Here is an 18,480-nt window from a genome sequence, read left to right on the forward strand (position 1 = left end):
GGTGAAGTGACCTCTGGCTCACACAGTGAGCATCAGAGCAGAGACTCAAGCCCGGGTCTTTGGAGCTCACGCCCTTCCTGCCTCAGCAGACTCTGTCTGGGCCGCACGGGAATGGCCATGTGGTGGCAACAGGTGGCTCTACCTCTCCTTGCCTGAAGGGTTGGCTCGCCCTTGGTAGGTCCCACTCCTTTCCAAGGCAGCCCTGTGATGTGCGCCCTGGAGGCGCCCCTGCCCTGTCCACACTCAGGGGGTTCCCGCCACCGAGCCTCCTGCTGGCACGTGTACACGTATACGCATGTGCACACACCTGCGTGGGGGCCAAGGAAGGTACCAGAAGGAGGACCGACCTGTTCTGGCCTGTAAGAGGAGAGGAAGCAGATTCTCTGGCAGGACCAGGGTAGTTAGCCCCAGCCGGAGTGCCCTCCTTGCAGGCGGGACTGAGGCGAGAATCAGGACACCCCTGGGGGGACCTCCCCACGCCGGGCTGTGGGCCATGTCGCTCCGCCGTGCTCCGTCTGGGCTGATGTCTCTGATATGAGCCCTATATCCTTAGAAGGGTGCCTCGCATGTCTACTTGGGCCTCCGGTGACAGCCCAGCCTCCCCTGCCACTCTCTGGGCTTGCTGTAGGGCCGGACAGCTGGTCCAGGAAGACAGGGGACCCTAGAGGTAGGCCAGCCTGGTCCCCATTTCCCAGCTGTCTATTGGGTGGCTCCCGAGTTCCCTAGACATGCAGCCCTGCACAGAGGGAGCTTCCGGCCCATCTGGGGGCGGAAGAAAACGGAAATGCTTATGGAAGCCAGGAGTGCTCCCCACAGAGAGAGCAGTTGCAGGAGGAGCGGACTGAGCTGGGGGAGCTGAGGGCCTCAGAGCAGGCTTCTCTCGGCAGAGACTTTTAAGCCAAGACAGAAGGATGAAGAGACCAGAAGGAAGCTTCCCGGTCTGAGCACAGACCGTGACAGCCTTCCCCGGGGCCAGGAGCTGGGCAAGGCTGGGCCGCGGGAGACGTGTCAGGGCATGTGACCGAGCACTCGGGAGTCAGCAGACCCTGGTTGGGGACCTGGCCATAGCAGTTCCCAATCTTGGGACTCCGGGGGGTCACCTCACCTCTGAGCTTGTTCCTTCACAGATGTGCACTGGGGGACCAGGGAGTGTCTGCCTCAAAGGGGTTTGGGATGTTTCTGTGAATTCACGCTGGGAAAAGGACCTCGCAGCTCCTGGCATACAGATAGATGGTCCTTCCTCCCTGCCCCGCTCCTCCCCTGCCCTGCCCACTGGGAGGACAGCCCTCACCCTCTCCACCAGCATTCCTGGCAGGCTGCAGGGTACCAGCCCTCTCCCCCAGCCTTGTCTGATTCAAACAGACTTTTCTTAGGCACCTGCTGCAGGGCAGGCCTGGGAATCCAGACCTGACCAAAACCGAGTGGGAGGGGACAGACCCAACCGCCTGCTAAGGTGGCACCTGGCCCCTTTCCTTATTGCTAGTTGCACTTTTCCCCTCCAGAGATACTGATTGTTTACCCCTTTACTGATTGTGCTCCTGCTTCTCCACCCCAAAAGGCCCCAGTAGCAAGCGAGCTCTATGGGGCCTTATCTTTCCGCGCTCACAGGTGCTCAGGGACACAGGCCCACGTAGAGTGCTGGGCGGTAACAGGACCCTCTTCTCTCCCACTGCTGTCCCCCCCACAGCCACGACCACCTGCTCTGCCTGGACGGAGGGGGCGTGAAGGGCCTCGTCATCATCCAGCTCCTCATCGCCATTGAGAAGGCCTCGGGCGTCGCCACCAAGGATCTCTTTGACTGGGTGGCAGGGACCAGCACGGGGGGCATCCTGGCCCTGGCCATTCTGCACAGTGAGGGCAGGCCCTGGGGTGGCAGGGGTGGGGTGGTGGTGGTGGTTGGGATCTGCCCTCAAATGGTGCTCAGTTTCTTTTCAGATCCTTGCAAAGAGGGTTGCTGGGGAGGGGAGGCCCTGAAAGCCCTTTGTGGGGGAGGCTGAGGATATTGGGGTGCAAGGCTGGAAAGAGAAGGGCTGGGGGGTGGGCTGGGCCTGGGTGCTCTGCCCTCCATGGGGGACAGATTGAGCCTTGCCATGTACGAAGCATTTTTACATCCGTCTCCCCTACCATTCTCCCCGATAGCCTGGTGAGGCAGGCCCCGCAGGGCCTCAGAAGTGCTGGGAGTAAGGAAAACCAGTCTGAGGGCGGAGGCAGTGGGTGGTCTCAGGAAGGACGAGCCACAGAGTCCAAGAAAGCCAGAGTCCCAGTCAGCATGCCGCCTTCACCCACAGAAATCCAGGCCGTTGGGGGAGAGGGGTGCCTCAAAGTCACATAACCAGCCCTGTGGGGCTGTGGGGGCTAGGACAGCTCCCTAGACACCCAGCCCAGCACTTCCCAGGGCCACAGGGCCCCCACGCATCACAGCTTCGCAGAGGTGACAGAGGGGTCTCACTTTCCTGACTGGCTTCTCGGTAGTTCCCTTTGTGGAGCTGTCTGGGCTGCTTGAGGCTGCCTGTGAAGGGCTTCCCCAGAGCCAGCTACTGCCCGCGCAAGAAGGGTCCTCTGCCTCGGCCTCCCTGCCCTGCTGTCCCTGCCCCAGACTCTCCAGTGCATCCCCTGCCCAGGTCTGAAGGTGCAGGGAAAGGACCCTCCCGGCCCCAGGCCAGGCCTGTGCTGGGTAATGGCGTCATGGGGCTGAGACAAGAGCTTGCCCCCCGCTCAGGGAGCCCCCGTCCCATGGGGGAGCTGTAGGCCTCTGAGTGTTCACCATTTGAGGAGCCCATGGCCCCGCAGCTCAGGGTGTCGGGGACATGAGGCAGCCAGTCCGGGAGGCAGCTGGGAGTGGAGTCCTGCGGGGCTCTGGGACGGTCCAGTCTGCAGTCTTGTCAGTTGGCAGTGTGCTGAGACCCCCCTCCCCAGGCCTCCGGGGCCCCCACATCCCCTCCCTGGTCTCCAGTTCCTGCCTTCCACGAGAGAAAAGCTCTCTTGGATCTGTGTCTGCCCAGTGGGACGTGAGGTCTGGGGGCGGAGGTCCTGGCCTCCTCCAGAAAGGGTCACTTCCTTCTTCAGACTCTGCGGGGGGGCTATGGAAGGGATTTGAGAAGTCCCCTCGTTCAGCCTCTCGTAAGAGCAGACACCCACCTCTCCTCAGCACCCCCTCCCTGGCCCCAGAGAGGTGCAGCCTGTCCCCTTTGACCCTGCCTGTCCTCAGCGGCCCACAGGACAGGGTTGGTCCTTCTCTTCTGAGCCAGCCGGGGTTGATCTAGATTAGATTTATAAACGCTTACACTTTCAGGGCCCTTCTTTAAGGAAAATACAAAATTGTGGCTACAGAGTTAAGTGCAGAGCCTCGGGGCTCTGAAGGGGATTTCTGCCTCTGTGGGAAGTGGCCGAGGAGAGGCCCAGGAGCCCCGGCTGGCCTCCCTCCCTGCGGCTGTCGGAGCAGGACCCTCGTGTCTCCCCCTCGTTCTAGGCAAGTCCATGGCCTACATGCGGGGTGTGTACTTTCGCATGAAGGATGAGGTGTTCCGGGGCTCACGGCCCTACGAGTCGGGGCCCCTGGAGGAGTTCCTGAAGCGCGAGTTTGGGGAGCACACCAAGATGACCGACGTCAAGAAACCCAAGTAAGCCTCAGAGGGAGGACTGTGGCTGTGGCCCCAGCCGGGCAGCCCTCCCGCTATTCTGGGGGAGCAGAGGGCTCCCTGCCCCGGTCTGGTGAAAGTGGTGGGGGGCTGGGGGGGGCCCGATAGCTCCTTCCCAAGTGGGCCACGGGCTTCTGGAGAATTCTGTTGCAGGACACCCCCGAGCCGGGGCTGCTGTTTTTCCACCCCGACGGCACATCCCCAGGTCAGAGGGGGTCGCTTCTCGTCGGTCACACACCTGGGACCTTTTGCCAAGTGAGGCTGTGCCCCAGGCATTGTGTGTGTGTGTACGTGTGTGCGCATGTGTGTTCATGTGTGTGTGTGGGGGGCGGTTGAAGGGGGTCACCGCCAGGTGGAAAGGCCGGTGAGCCATTTGCAGTCTGGTTGGGAGATAAGTGACCTGGAAAATGACAGCCGTGCACGGCTGCAGGTGTTCGAGAAGTTCCAGAAGAGCCTACGGCATTGCTACATCTTTGTCGTGCTGCCCAGTCCGGGAGTGCTCTCTTGTCTGTCTCGTGCCTATGTCTGTCACCGGCCAGACTCGAGCTCCCTGGGGCAGGAACGTGGCTGCCTTGTTTCTCTGCAGCCCCAGCGTCTGCCCCAGAGCAGGGCACTGAGAAGTGTTCATGAGCTCACAGGGGCCTGAGGACTGAGGGCGAGGTGGTCAGGGGGAGCTCCCTGGAGGTGGTGATGTGTGAGCGAGGCCTTGCGGGTTAGGGAGGATTTCTTTTCATAATAAAGCTTTTTCCAGTTTTCTTTTTTTCCTTCCTTCCTTCCTTTTCTTCTTCTTCTTCATTTTCTTTTTTTCATTTAAGAATAATGCATAAGGGGCGCCTGGGTGGCTCAGTGGGTTAAAGCCTCTGCCTTCGGGTCAGGTCATGATTCTAGGGTCCTGGGATGGAGCCCCGCATCAGGCTCTCTGCTCAGTGGGGAGCCTGCTTCCTTCCTCTCTCTCTGCCTCTCTGCCAACTTGTGATCTGGCTGTCAAATAAATAAATAAAATCTTAAAAAAAAAAAAAAGAATAATGCATAGTCTTTGAAGAAAAATCAGAAAAATACACAAAAAAGTAAAAAAGGAAGAAAATATCATTCATGTAGTAAAAACCAAAAGATAATGTTTTAAAAACATTTTTGTGTATTTTATCCTAGGCATTTTGTCTCTCTCAAATGGTGAAATAGAACATACATTTAGAACAGCACATAAATCAGTTCAGTGAATAATTATAAAGCAAACACCCACATAACCACCAGACAAGTCCCCAAGCCCATTGAACATGTCCCCAGCCCCTTAGCTCCTGTCCTGCCACCCCGGGGTGCTGCTGTCCCAACTGGTGTGAAGTGGATTTCCTAAATTTTCTTTTCTTTTCTTTCTTTAATTTGTGGATTTCCTAAATTTCCTTTTTTTCTTTCCTTCCTTCCTTCCTTTTCTTTTCTGCTTTTCTTTTTTCTTTCCTTTCCTTTCCTTTCCTTTCTTTTCTTTCTTTCTGGAAGTGGGGAGGGGCAGAGGGAGAGACACTCTCAAGCAGACTTTACCCCCATCGTGAGCCGGAGGCAGGATTCAATCGCACGATGCTGAGATCATGACCTGACCTGAAATCAAGAGTTGATGCTTAACTGACTGAGCCACCCAGGTGCCCCTACCTTTCTATATGTTTTTTTTTTTTAAAGGTTTTATTTATTTATTTGACAGAGAGACACAGCCAGAGAGGGAACACAAGCAGGGGGAGTGAGAGAGGGAGAAGCAGGCTTCCCACCGAGCGGGGGGAGCCCGATGCGGGGCTTGATCCCAGGAGTCTGGGATCATGACCTGAGCCAAAGGCAGATGCTTAACAACTGAGCCACCCAGGTGTCCCCCTTTCTATATGTTTTAAAGGCAGTTTGCATTTCTTCTTTTGTACATTACTATTCAAGTGTTTTGCCTATTTTTCATAAAATTAGATTGTGGGATTTGGGGGTTAAAAGGCATTTATTTATGTATGTATTAGATTTTATTTTTAAGTAATCTCTACACCCAAAGTGTGGTTCAAACCCACAACCCCATGGGGTTGAACCTCCTTTTTGGGGGGGGGATTCATTTTTTTTTCATTTTTTTTAAGGTTTTATTTGTTTATTTGACAGACAGAGATAACAAGTAGGCAGAGAGGCAGGCAGAGAGAGAGGGGGAAGCAAGCTCCCCGCTGAGCAGAGAGCCTGATGCGGGCCTCGATCCCAGGACCCTGAGATCATGACCTGAGCCGAAGGCAGAGGCTTTAACCCACTGAGCCAGAGAGAGAGCTCGAGGGTGAGGGGCAGAGGGAGCGAGAGAATCTCAAGCAGACTGTCCACTGAGCACGGAGCCCCACTCAGGACTCAATCCCAGGACCCCACGATCATGACCTGAGCAGAAGTCAAGAGTCGGAGGCTTAACCCACCGAGCCTCCCAGGCGCCTCAAGCAGCTTCTTAATGATCTTTTTTATATCCTGAAAACTAGTCCTTTAATGGATATACAGATTTTAAATCTTTCCTCCCACTCCATGGCTTGTCTTTTCATTCTCTTCACAGTGTTTTGTTGATGAATGGATGTTCTTAATGTAGTAGAATTTATAATGTTTTTCTTTTTCCTTTTGTTTGCTTGTTTGTTTTTCTTTTTATGGTTTGCACTTTTTCTGTTCGTTCAAGAACCCTCCCTTAGCCTGAGTCAGGAAGTGATCTTCCCATCAGGTCAGCAATCTCTCTAGATCTGCCTTTCACAGTTTAGGTCTTCATCAGCCTAGAATTGGTTTTCGGATCGGGGGACCCCAATTTCATGTTTTCCACAGGAATAACCAGTTTCCCCAGCCTCCTCCGTGAAGAGGTCTGTCTTTCTGTCCAGGTCCGCTTGGCAGTTTCTGACTGTGTTCTGTTCTGTGAGCTGGCTCTGTCCCTCCGTTTTATGGCGAGTCCCAGTATCTGGGACAGCAGAGCCTCCCACCTTGTCCGTCTTCAAGGGTGTCCCGGACCTTCTTGGAGGCGCCCTAGAGAAGTGGTTAAGAGATCGAGTGCCCTGAAGTCTCCTCTTCTCAAATGAGAATAACACACTACCTGCCTCCTGGGGGTTTCATGAGGAGGAGAAAAGTTAATATTCATTTATTTATTTATTTTTAAAGATTTTATTTGTCAGAGAGAGAGGGAGAGAGCACAAGCGGGAGGAGTGGCACACAGAGGGAGAAGCAGTCTCCCTGCTGAGCAAGGAGCCAGAGGCGGGACTCGATCCCAGGACCCTGGAATCATGACCTGAGCCAAGAAAGGTCAACTGCTTAACTGACGGAGCCACCCAGGCACCCCAAAAAGTTAATATTTAGAAAGCACCTGGTGGGGCACCTGAAGCTGGCTCGGTCAGAGAAGTGTGGGACTCTTCATCTCGGGGTCGTGCGTGTGAGTCCCACGTTGGGTGTAGAGATTTCTTAAATTTTTTTTTATTAATTTTATTTTTAAAATTTTTAAAATTTTATTTTTTAATTTAAAAAAATTTTGAATTCTTTAATTTTTTAAAAAGCAGAAAGAATATTTTAAAAATATTTTTTAAAAAACTTAATATTATTTTTAAATAATATTTTTAAATCATATTTTATACAAGCAGATTACTTGCTGCTGTTTGTGCTTCCAGGTAAATGGTAGCATCAGGTCGCCCAGTTCTACAGAAAATCAAATCCTACTGGTGCTTTGGTAAAGATTACACTGAATCTGCACACTTACATGGCAGGAAAGTGGCCTCTGAAAACGCTGAGCTTCCCAATGAGAGAATATAGTAAAACACTCTACTGGTTTAAAAAGTTTCTCAGTGCAGGGCTGGTGGCTCAGTGGTTAAGTCCTGGGATCGAGCCCCGCCTCCGGCTCCCCGCTCAGTGGGAAGTGCGCTTCTCCCGCTCCCACTCCCCCTGCTTGTGTTCCCTCTCTCACTTTCTCTCTCTCCTCTCTCTCTCTAAAACAAATAAATAAAATAAAAAAAAATAAAGTTTTTCTGTGCAGATTTATGCTTCTTCCTATAGAGATCTTGCACAGTGGTGGTTTTTATCTCTTCATGTACTTCGTGGGTTTTGGGCTACTGTAAATTATACATTTTTAGAGATAGCATTTATTTATTTCCTTGACCATGTTTAATTGTCGTGAAATGCACATAACATAAAAATTAACCATCGAAACCGTTTTAAGTACAGTTGAGGAAGTGGTAAGTACCTTCACACTGGTACACGGCTGACTTCCCAAACTTTTTTTTAATCCCCCAAACTTTTCATCCTGCAAATCTAGAACTCTGTTCCCATGAAACACCTCTCCATTCCCAGCTCGCCCAGGCCCTGGGAACCGCCATTCTACTTTCTCTCTCTAGCATTTTGACTGCTCTAGGGACACCCTGGAAGGGGACCATATAGTATCTGTCCTTTTGCGGCTGGTCCCTCTCACTGAGCATAGTGCCCTTGACGTTTGTCCATGTTGGAACACGTGTCAAGAGTTTCCTTCATGGTCAAGGCTGAACAACATGCCATTGTACAGATGCACCACATTGTCCGTTCATCCACGGATGGTTGTTTTTGTTGTTTCCGTCTTTTGACTTGGTGATAACGCTGCTGTTCACATGGGTGCACAGGTCCCTTTCCTGGTTCCTGCTTTCAATTCCTGATGCCTTTTACAGAGAGAATTCTGAAGGGCCCCACCAGCTAATAATTTTGCTTAGATTTTTGCATCCACATTCCTGGGTGAGCTGGACCCATTTTTTTCCCTGTTTGAGGGCTGCCGGGTTTTGGTTTTGAGGGAGTGTTTCCTCTTTCTATTTTTTGGAAGAGTTAGTATGATAAACACTCTGCTTCTTCCTTGAGTACTTGGTAGAATTTGCCTGTGGAGTCATCAAGGCCTGGGATTTGCTTGGAGGAAGATTTTTGATGGTGGAGTTAACTTCTTTTTTTTTTTTTTTTTTTTGAGTTAACTTCTTTAGTGATCATATAAGACTATTTAGAATTTCTAAATGTCTTTTTGAGTTGGTTTTGGGGTTTTTTCTAGGAACATGTCAAGTTCCTTAGCTCTTCAAGTGGATTGGCATAGAGTGTTCAAAATGTTCTCTTTAGGGCACCTGGGTGGCTCAGTGGGTTAAGCCGCTGCCTTCAGCTCAGGTCATGATCTCAGGGTTCTGGGATCGAGTCCTGCATCTGGCTCTCTGCTCAGCAGGGAGCCTGCTTCCCTCTCTCTCTCTCTCTGCTTACTTGTGATCTCTCTCTGTCAAATAAATAAAAAAAAAAATCTAAAAAAAAAAAAGTTCTCTTTATTATCTTTTTAATGTCTGCAGGATCTGTTGTGATGCCTCCTTCAATCCAAATTATGTACACCTTCTTTACCAGTCCTGCTACAGGCTTTTCCATTGGATTAGTCTTCTAGGAAACCAGCTCTTGGCTATTTATTGGCTCTCTGTTGTGTGTTTGTTTTCTGTTTCACTTACTTCTTTTGTTTTTATTCCTTCTTGTACTTTTTTTGGGTTTATTTAGCTGTTTTTTTTTTAACTTCTTAAAATCAATGGTGCTCATTGATTTTTAACCTTCTGTTGTATAATATATGTGTATATAGGGGTGTATGTATAAGTTTAAACACTTCCCTCTAAGAGCTAGGTTTGTTGTTTTTTTTTTAAGTTTCTTTATTTTTAGTAATCTCTACACGCAATGTGGAGCTCAGACTCACAACCCCAAGATCAAGAATTGTACAATCTTCTGACTGAGCCAGCCAGGCGCCCCTTTAAGAATTGTTTTTATGATACCCCATAAGCATGTATATGATTGTTTTGTTCAAAATACTTCCTAATTTTCATTATATATTTTTAAAATTTTATTTTATTTAAAATTAAAAAATATATTTATTTTAAAAGTTTATTTACTTGACAGAGAGAGAGAGCACAAGCAGGCAGAGTGGCAGGCACAGGCAGAGGGAGAAACAGGCTCCCTGCTCAGCAGCAGAGAGCAGGGAGCCTGATGTGGGGCTTGATCCCAGGGCCTGGGGATCATGACCTGAGCTGAAGGTAGACACTTAACCAACTGAGTCGCCCAGATGCCCCATCATTATAATTTCTTAACCATAGTTTCTTAAAAATACATTTCTTTTCTTAATTTCTAAATCTAGGGAATTCTCTAGTTATATTTTTCTTATTAATTGCTTTGTGGCTAGAGGACATGCCCGTATGATTTTAGTCCTTCAAAATGTGTTGAGACTTGGTTTGTAGACTTCTCTACAGTCATTTCTTATAAATGTCCCACATCTGATTTGAAAGAATATAGATTTTGCATGAGTGCCAAGTTCTGCACAGTAGATTAAGTCATATTGGCTAGGAATATTGTTTCAGATTTCCAAATCTGCCATACCCTTAAGAAGTTTTTGTCCACTACTTTTATCAATTATTGAGAAACCTATGTTGAAATCTTCTACTCTGGGAACTTGCCCTTTTGCCCTATAGTGCTGTCAATTTTCGTTTTAATATTTTGACACTATGTTATTAAGTGCATATATATTTAAGTTGTTATATGTTTTTCTTTATAAATATTTTTCTTTAAAGGACTGGAATCCTTCATTATTTTGAAGTAGCTGTCTTTATCTCTAGGAATGCTTTTTGCTTTAAGGCCCGTTTTATCTTGATACCAACACAGAGACACTAACTTTCTTTGGTCGTATTTGTATAGTATATCTGTATTCACCCTTTAACTCAACCTTCTTGAGTCCTTATTTATTTATTTATTATTTTATTTTATTAAGATTTTATTTATTTATGTGACAGAGAGAAAGAGAGCACAAGTGGGGGAATGGCAGGCAGAGGGAGAGGAAGAAGCAGGCTCCCTGCTGAGCAGGGAGCCCAACATGGGGCTCTATCCCAGGACCCCAGGATCATGACCTGAGCCGAAGGCAGACACTTAATGACTGAGCCACCCAGGTGCCCTAGAATTACTGAATAATTTTGATCATTATATCCCCCCCCCATGGTTTGAAATTTGTGCACTCGTTTCTTTTTTCCTTAATGCATGCTTAACTTATGAAAGCCTAAATTTAATTGATACCATTATCTTTCCCTCAGATAAGCCTTTTACAATAATTTAATTCCATCATATCTATAGGTGTTTTCCTGTATTTGAAGTCTATCTTGTTTTTTTGTTTTTTTGTTTTTTTTTTAAACTCAGTGAAGCTCAGACCTCAGATGGAGCACTGAAATCGAATGAAATGGTCTGACTTCTTGCAGTCTGACACAGATTTCTTTTGTTTGTTGTTTTTTTTAAGTTTTTATTTATTTATTTGACAGATCACAAGTAGGCAGAGAGGCAGGCAGAGAGGGAGAGGGGGAAGCAGGCTCCCCGCCAAGCAGGGAGCCCGATGTGGGGCTCGATCCCAGGACCCTGGGATCATGACCTGAGCTGAAGGCAGAGGCTTTAACCCACTGAGCCACCCAGGCGCCCCCATCTTGTTTTTTTTAAGCTCACAAGACATTATTATTATCTTTCAAAGTTTGTTTTCATTTAGATTTATCCAGTAGTGTGCTGGAGAAACAGATCTCTGGGGAAAGAAGCCCTGATTTATAGTGTTCACTGAGTCCCATGGCATAAATACTCCCACCATGGCCAATTTCAAGTTACCAATCCTCTAACAACCACCTTATGGGATTTAGCAATAGGTTATTACAAGCCAGTATGAGCTGGCTCCAGCATACAGTTGGCTGTGTGTGTGTATATGTGTGTATATGTGTGTGGATAGATGTGTCTCACTTCTTTGTTCTGCCATCTTCCTTGCATTTCATACTTCCATCTGTGACCACTTTCCTTCTGCCTGAAGTATAGTCTTTTGACTTGAACTTAGAGAGGGTCTACTAGTGGTGAATTCTCTGCTAGCAGAATTGTTTGAAAATAGTTTTATTTTCTTCTGATTCTTGCTGGGTATAGAATTCTAGACTGATTATTTTCTTGGGGAACATGCAAGGTATCATTCTGTCATCTTTTAGCTTCCATTGTGCCATTTGGAAAGTCAGTTTCGATCTGTTACTCCTTTGAAAGTAATTGATCTTTTTTCTCTGGATGTTTTTATTTATGTGTTTGCTTTTAGTGTTCTACCATTATACTATGATTTATCTAGATAGCAAGAATTTCCAGTTTATCCTGCATGGGATTTTTTAGTTTTAAATCTTTGGATTTTTACCTTTCTTCAGTTCTGGAAACCTGAGTTGTTATCTCTTCAACCCTTGCCTCTTCTGAGTTTTCTCTCTCCTCTTTTTTTGGAACTCCAATTAAACATATGCTAGACCTTTTCTGTCTTCCATGTCTTTTAACTTCTCTTGTATATTCTATTATTTTATCTCTCTGTGTTGCCTTCTAGACAAATTTCTTCTTACCTATTTTCCAATTCACAAGTTCTCTTTAGCTTTATCTAATTTTCCACTTAACCCATCCATTGATTTTTAAAATTCTATTGCTTTTTTACTTTTTAATTTCTAGCAATACTCTTTGGTTCTTCTTCAAATCTTCTGGGTCATTACTTACAGTTTCCTATTTCCTGAAGATACTATCACACTTGCCTTTGATGTCTTTAAATATTGTAAACATAGCTTGTTTTATAATCTTTGTTTAAGGACTCAAATATCTGCAGTGTATGTAGGTATGTTTTGCTGTTTATGTTGGTTTATACTGGTTTTCATTTATGATTTTATTTCATCATGTGCTACACCCCCTCCGCCACCATCTTTGAACTGTGTGGTGTTCTTTAGTATTGAAAAATAATATGGTCAGATTCTTTGAGGCCTAGGATGAGAGTATCTTCCTCCAGAGTGTTTTGTATTGTCTCTTCCAGGTACCTAGGTACCCTGCTATCTGGGGCCCCTATACCTGAATTCTTGGCATGAAGGTTTGGGGATGTCCCTGCAGGTGATATAAATTTAGACTACCAAAGGTTAGCTTATGGTTATACATTTTCAGGGTTTTTTGTTGTTGTTGTTGTTCTCTCTCCTTTATCCAATGCCGAGGTAACTTTCCTCATAGCCTCTGGGTGAAGAAGGGGCAGGTTTATTTCTGATTTACCCTTATTCCAAGAGTGCAGTCCTTTGGGATCCCACCCTAATGTGGGATCCTGGGCTTTTGACTTTTGTCCCTCTGGCCCCATGAGACCATCAATACTGAAGCTCAGATTTACTGTGTTTGGTATCTGCCTTAGGTCAAGCCTGGGTCTGGGCCCCACTTACCTCCCTGGGTTCTTGTTCATCTCTGAGCTTCCCTGGGTTATTTCCTTTCTATCTTATTAGGTCTTCTATGTTTTTTTGTGTTTTGCTTTGTTTAGATTTTATTTATTTACGTATTTAGAGGGAGAGAGAGAATCCCAAGTAGACCCCACATTGAGCATGGAGTCTGATGCGGGGCTCAGTTTCATGACCCCAAGATCATGACCTGAGCTGAAATCAAGAGTTGGACGCTTAACTGACTGAACCACCCAGGCACCCCTCCTCTTTTAAGATTTATTTATTCATTTGAGAGAGTGAAAGAGTGTGGGGGGTAGGGGCTGAGAGAGAGGGAGAGAGAGAATCTCGAACAGACTTCCACTGAACATAGAGCCCAATGTGGAGCTTGATCTCATGAGCCCGAAATCATGACCTAAGCTGAAATCAAGAGTCAGACACCTAACCCACTGAGCCACCCCAGCACCCCCGGTCATCTATATTTTAAGGAGAGATTTTTAAAAATATTTTTTCCAGCATTTTGCTTTTTGTTCAGTGGGGAAGTTGTTCAGATAAGCTTTCCACGTGTTCCCAGAAATGGAAAGCTAATTTTTTTTTTCCTATGCAGAAGCAGTTTTTGTCCCCTTTCCTGTATATTTTCCTTTACAATTTAACAAACATATTTCTTTATTAGTCAGCTAGTATAATTTGGAATGAGTGCAAAACATTTTATTTACTTACCCATTCTATTGTTACCATTTATTTATTTTTTAAAGTTGATTTATTTATTTTTTTAGTAATCACTATACGCAATACGGGGCTCGAACTCACAACCCTGAGATCGAGTCACATGCTGTTCAGACTGAGCCAGCTGGGCACCCCTCTATTGTTACCATTTAGATTGGTTCATTTTTTACTGTAATGAATTATGTTGTACTGAGTAGCTTATGCAAGAAGCTCTTATTGTAGGGGCGCCTGGGTGGCTCAGTCATTAAGCATCTACCTTCAGCTCAGGTCATGATCCTGGGGTCCTGGGATCAAGCCCCACATTGGGCTCCTTGCTTGGCAGGAAGCCTGCTTCTCCCTCCCCCACTCTCCCTACTTGTGTTCCCTCTCTCATGTCTTTCTCTGTCAAATAAATAAATAAAATCTTTAAAAAACAAAGGAGCTCTTACTTTAGCTCAGATTCTTCCTTTGGGATAGATTTTCCAAAATGGAATTCTCAGATGAAATTCTCAGAGATTTATAAGATTTTAGTACATATTAGCTTCCAAGGGGGCTGTGCCAGTCCACATTTCCTGCAGTATTTAAGGATGTTTTTGTCTTTAGAAACAAGTAGGAGTCTTCTCTAATAGGTTATAGGCTCATACAGTGAAACACTGACGAGGAATCATAGGTGCCATGGTGAAAAGTCTCCTCCCACTGCTGTCTGTGGGCTGCAGCCACCAAGCTGTCCCCTGCCCCAGAGGCCCCTCACTGTTCCTAGGTTCTGCTCATGGGTCCTTCTGACCAAGCAAATAGGTACCTCAGTGTGGTGGGTTTTGTTTTTAAATAAATGGTGGCATACTACACACACTGTCCTAAATCTTACTTTTTGCACTTGACCATAAACCTCGGGGCTCAACGCCCATCCGTACATAAAGTGCTTCCTCGGTCATCCCGCGGTGACACAGACCCCCTGGGGTAGAGGAGCTGTTGAAGCATCCCACTGATGGACATACTCGCTGTTTCCAGAAAGACGTGTTAATAACTTCGCATGTGCCCGTCTTCTGTGCCCACGAGCATGTCTTAGGATGAACTCCCAGGGGCAGGATCGCTGGGTGTAAGGATGATGCCTTCAGTGATCTGGATGAAACTTGCCAGTGTGGATTTTCAGGGGTGGCTAAGTCGGTGACCAGCTGTCTTTTCCCCTGTTCCTGTCCAGGGTGATGCTGACAGGGACGCTGTCTGACCGGCAACCTGCTGAACTCCACCTCTTTCGGAATTATGACGCTCCGGAGTCTGTACGGGAGCCTCGATTCAGCCAGAATATTAACCTCAAGCCTCCAACTCAGCCCTCAGGTTAAAACCATGTCTGATGTGTCTTCGGGAAACAACAGCCTAAGGGGCTGCCAGGTGGAGGGTTGGAATCGTAAGCTTGCTCCCAGGATCCCCCTGGCCCACCAGCATCCCAGCCACTGCCCCGAGTCTATCTGCTGAGGGCAGGCAGAACTGGGGGGCTCTCCTGCCTCGGGCAGGCTAAAGGAGTCCCCCGGAGGCCCCCCCTTGTACCCTGCCTTCCAACGGACTGCAGGGCTAGAGAGCACAGACTGTGGGTCGTGCTTCTGAAGAGTTCCCAGCCTCTCCCTCTCCCTGCAGACCCACAGACCCACACGCACACGGAGCTCTGCAGCGCGTGGGTTTCGTACCAGTCCCCTGGTGCCACTGGGCCACCGTCTTCCCTCACCCCACCCCGCAGAGCAGCTGGTGTGGCGGGCTGCCCGGAGCAGTGGGGCAGCCCCCACCTACTTCCGGCCCAATGGGCGCTTCCTGGACGGTGGACTCCTGGCCAACAACCCCACGCTGGACGCCATGACCGAGATCCATGAGTACAACCAGGACATGATCCGCAAGGTGAGAGCACCTCCAGCGCAAGGGGGCTGGACATGACCGGCCGCGGGAGCTGACCTCTTTGAGCAACTCTTGCGAAGGTTCACCTCCTAGGAGAGCACACGGCTTTGATTCTTACGCCCGTTCATTGGTGCGTGGGACGGCAGCTCTATCTCACGCTTGAACCTGCACGATGGGTGATGGCCCAGAGCTCTGAGCTAATCAGAGGGACTCTGAGGCCCAATCTGGTGTGAGTGGTGAGGGGCGCCAGGAGGGAGGGTGGCGGGCACACCAGGACATGCCAACATCAGTGCTGGCCACTCTGCGAGCCTGGGGACACGTGCTTGCCCTTGGGGAGCTCATGTCTGGGGAGACTGTCTGTAAATGCCGCTCCAGGGGTTTCGGGTGCTGTGGTGGAGGGCTGTGCGGGAGTCCAGGAGCAGGACTGCCTCTGCTAAGAGACCAGGGCGCTTGGAAAGGGCCCCTGGGAGAGGCCTCTAGGGGGAGGACAGTGCTGAGTCAGCGATCCCGAGGAACAGAAGTGGCCCTCGGCCCTCGGAGCTTAGCGCAGAGGCGGGGCAAGGCCCATGTGTGTTAGCAGCAGCGCCAGGACGTAGGCTCAGCACTCTGGCTGCAGGGTTGGGGTCCTGCCTCTGCCTGTGTTTCACTCCAGCCACTGTATGGGGTATGATGGTACCTGCGTGGGGACTGGCATGAGGTACCCGCGTGCTTTTCTGTAAAATGTATAGGAAGTTGCCTGACCCCTAGGGTGCCAGAGCCTTGCTGGCTACGGTTCTCACCGTGGTCATCAGGGAGCCCCAGATGCAGCCCCTGGGTGACACAGCAGGGGCAGCGGTCACAGAGGCAGGCACCCTCTAGGGGCCAGACAGGGCAGGGCAGGCTTCCTGGAGGAGGAGGGACTCCAAGATTCGGACGGGGAAGGGTCTTCATCATCTGAGTAGCCTCCTATGGTGGATGAGCCCCACCGGGAGGGGGTACTTGCCAAGGTGCCCAGCGTGTTGGAGCTTGTTGTGGAGCAAAGGGGGGGACAGGACAGGCTCTGCCCCTGCCACCCGGGGAAGGGTCTGCCGGCGGGAAGATCCCCTCCAACTACCCCTGTCCTGTCCTCAACAGGGTCAGCACAGCAAGGTGAAGAAGCTCTCCATTGTGGTCTCTCTGGGGACAGGGAAGTCCCCACAGGTGCCCGTGACCTGTGTGGATGTATTCCGTCCCAGCAACCCCTGGGAACTGGCCAAGACTGTTTTTGGGGCCAAGGAACTGGGCAAGATGGTGGTGGACTGTGTGAGTACGGGCCGCTCCCCAGCTCCACTGGCCTCCGGGTCTCAGTCCCTGGGACCCTGGGTGTCAGGGAGGCTCTCTTGAAGGTCTTCAGCCCACTGAGGTGAGGGGGTCCCCGATTCCATCTCAGTGTTGGCCCTTAGTGACCGCCTACCCCCGGGGCTTTCAGGCGTTTTTTAACCATGAAGCCCTTTCTTTGAACACGGCCCCATATGGAAGCCCAGAATATGCCGTGGGACACAAGCCGCAGGGGGCGGGACGCACAGGCCTGTCCACTCAGCCCCTGCTCCCCTCCCCCTGCAGTCAGGGGCTGCTGAGCTGCCTGCGCCCCTCTGTTCCACAGCTGGGACAGTCACTGCAGCCCAGGCAGGGGGACTCTGCTGGGGGTGGGGTGACTAAGCCAGACTAGAGCCTGGGGATCCCCGGGCAGTGATTCAGGGTACAGTGTGTGCTGAGCGCTCACAGAGACCCCTTCTTGCCAGTGCACGGATCCGGATGGGCGGGCCGTGGACCGGGCCCGGGCCTGGTGCGAGATGGTTGACATCCAGTACTTCAGGTGAGGACTCCGCCGGCATCGTCCCCCGCCCCCTGCCCCAGCCTGGCCAGACCCAGCCCTTTGTACCCACTTCCCCTTTCCCCACGCGGCCCGGCTGCTCTGCACCCCGAGTCCGCCCCAGTCCTCACTCCTGTCCCCCACCCAAGCCAAGCCTCCGGGGGTCAGCCCTCCTCCTTGACCCAGACAGATTGAACCCCCAGCTGGGGACAGACATCATGCTGGACGAGGTCAGCGACGCAGTGCTGGTCAACGCTCTGTGGGAGACTGAGGTTTATATCCACGAGCATCGAGAACAGTTCCAGAAGCTCATTCAGCTGCTGCTCTCACCATGAGGCTGGGTTCCCAGCTACCCCCACGTCATCACAGCCACCCAGCCCTGGATGGAGAGGCCAGGTGATGTCCACCCGGTGTGCCACTGGGAAGAACGGGGCCTGGGTGGCTCCGCGTCTGCAGACCAGACCAGGCCTCAGAGGGCGCAGGGCTTCCTGCCTGAGGCTGGTCCCGAGGGCCCGACCCCACTGTCCCTACCTTCTTGCACCTGTTGTCATTCTAGGCTTAGAAATCCTCGAGCCTCACTCGGGGCCCTCTCCCTGGCAACCAAGAACAACTGACCCTTGAGCCCCGAGCCCTGTTGATTTAGATCCTAAGGGGGTCTTACCCATCCCCATCAAGACCCCTTCCGCCCTCCGCCCTCTGCCCTCTTCCCTGGAGGGGACAGCGGTCAGAGAAACAGGCTGTGACCCACTCATCAGCAGGGGATTCCTAGGCTCCAGGAGCGGGATTCCCCGTCTGACTTTGCCCCTCAGCACACACCCAGCCACCTGCACCCCTCCAAGCTGCCCCACCCTGGAGCTCTTCTCGGCTCTCAAAGGTCACTCCTGTAACCTCAGTCATTCCTCCCAACCCGGTGTGGTGCATAAGGGGGCGGGGCTCCAGGGCGTCTCCACTGGAAATAAATGGTTTGATTCCGGTTCACCTGTGTTATGTGTGCCGTGCCATGAGTGCTCCCATCCCTCGCCCCCCCGCCCCCAGCTCCCTTTAGCCTGACTGTCATGGTCCTCTGCCCCCTTGGATAAGTGCTCTGTTTCCCGGATTCCCCCAGTGTGGGGGGGGGCACCACTTTTCTTCCCCAGGCCTCCCCAAATCCGGTCAGGCCAGAAGTGAAGCTGTTCAAAGGCAGCTGCCAAGCCCACTTGCCCACGGTGGTAGGTGAGGGCGAGCT

The 18,480-nt window shown here is 50.2% G+C and overlaps 1 protein-coding gene across 5 annotated transcripts in view; it reads left to right on the forward strand.

Moving 5' to 3' along the window:
* Positions 1 to 18,233, forward strand: part of PLA2G6 (phospholipase A2 group VI) — a 59,112-nt gene extending 40,879 nt beyond the window's left edge. For 4 of the 5 annotated variants that reach the window (XM_080811977.1, XM_080811976.1, XM_080811975.1 and 1 more), the window contains 7 exons: positions 1,688 to 1,851; positions 3,470 to 3,620; positions 14,739 to 14,875; positions 15,273 to 15,427; positions 16,538 to 16,705; positions 17,185 to 17,258; positions 17,446 to 18,233. In XM_080811977.1, the coding sequence (XP_080668103.1) occupies positions 1,688 to 1,851; positions 3,470 to 3,620; positions 14,739 to 14,875; positions 15,273 to 15,427; positions 16,538 to 16,705; positions 17,185 to 17,258; positions 17,446 to 17,590 (994 nt within the window). In that variant the 3' untranslated portion in view covers positions 17,591 to 18,233. The remainder of the gene's footprint in view (positions 1 to 1,687; positions 1,852 to 3,469; positions 3,621 to 14,738; positions 14,876 to 15,272; positions 15,428 to 16,537; positions 16,706 to 17,184; positions 17,259 to 17,445) is intronic. The other variant, XR_013967308.1, reaches the window with a different exon arrangement.
* Positions 18,234 to 18,480: the final 247 nt, after the last annotated feature.

The sequence above is a fragment of the Martes martes genome (genome assembly GCF_963455335.1).
Source record: "Martes martes genome assembly, chromosome: 8".
In the NCBI taxonomy this organism is placed as follows: Eukaryota; Metazoa; Chordata; class Mammalia; order Carnivora; family Mustelidae; genus Martes; species Martes martes.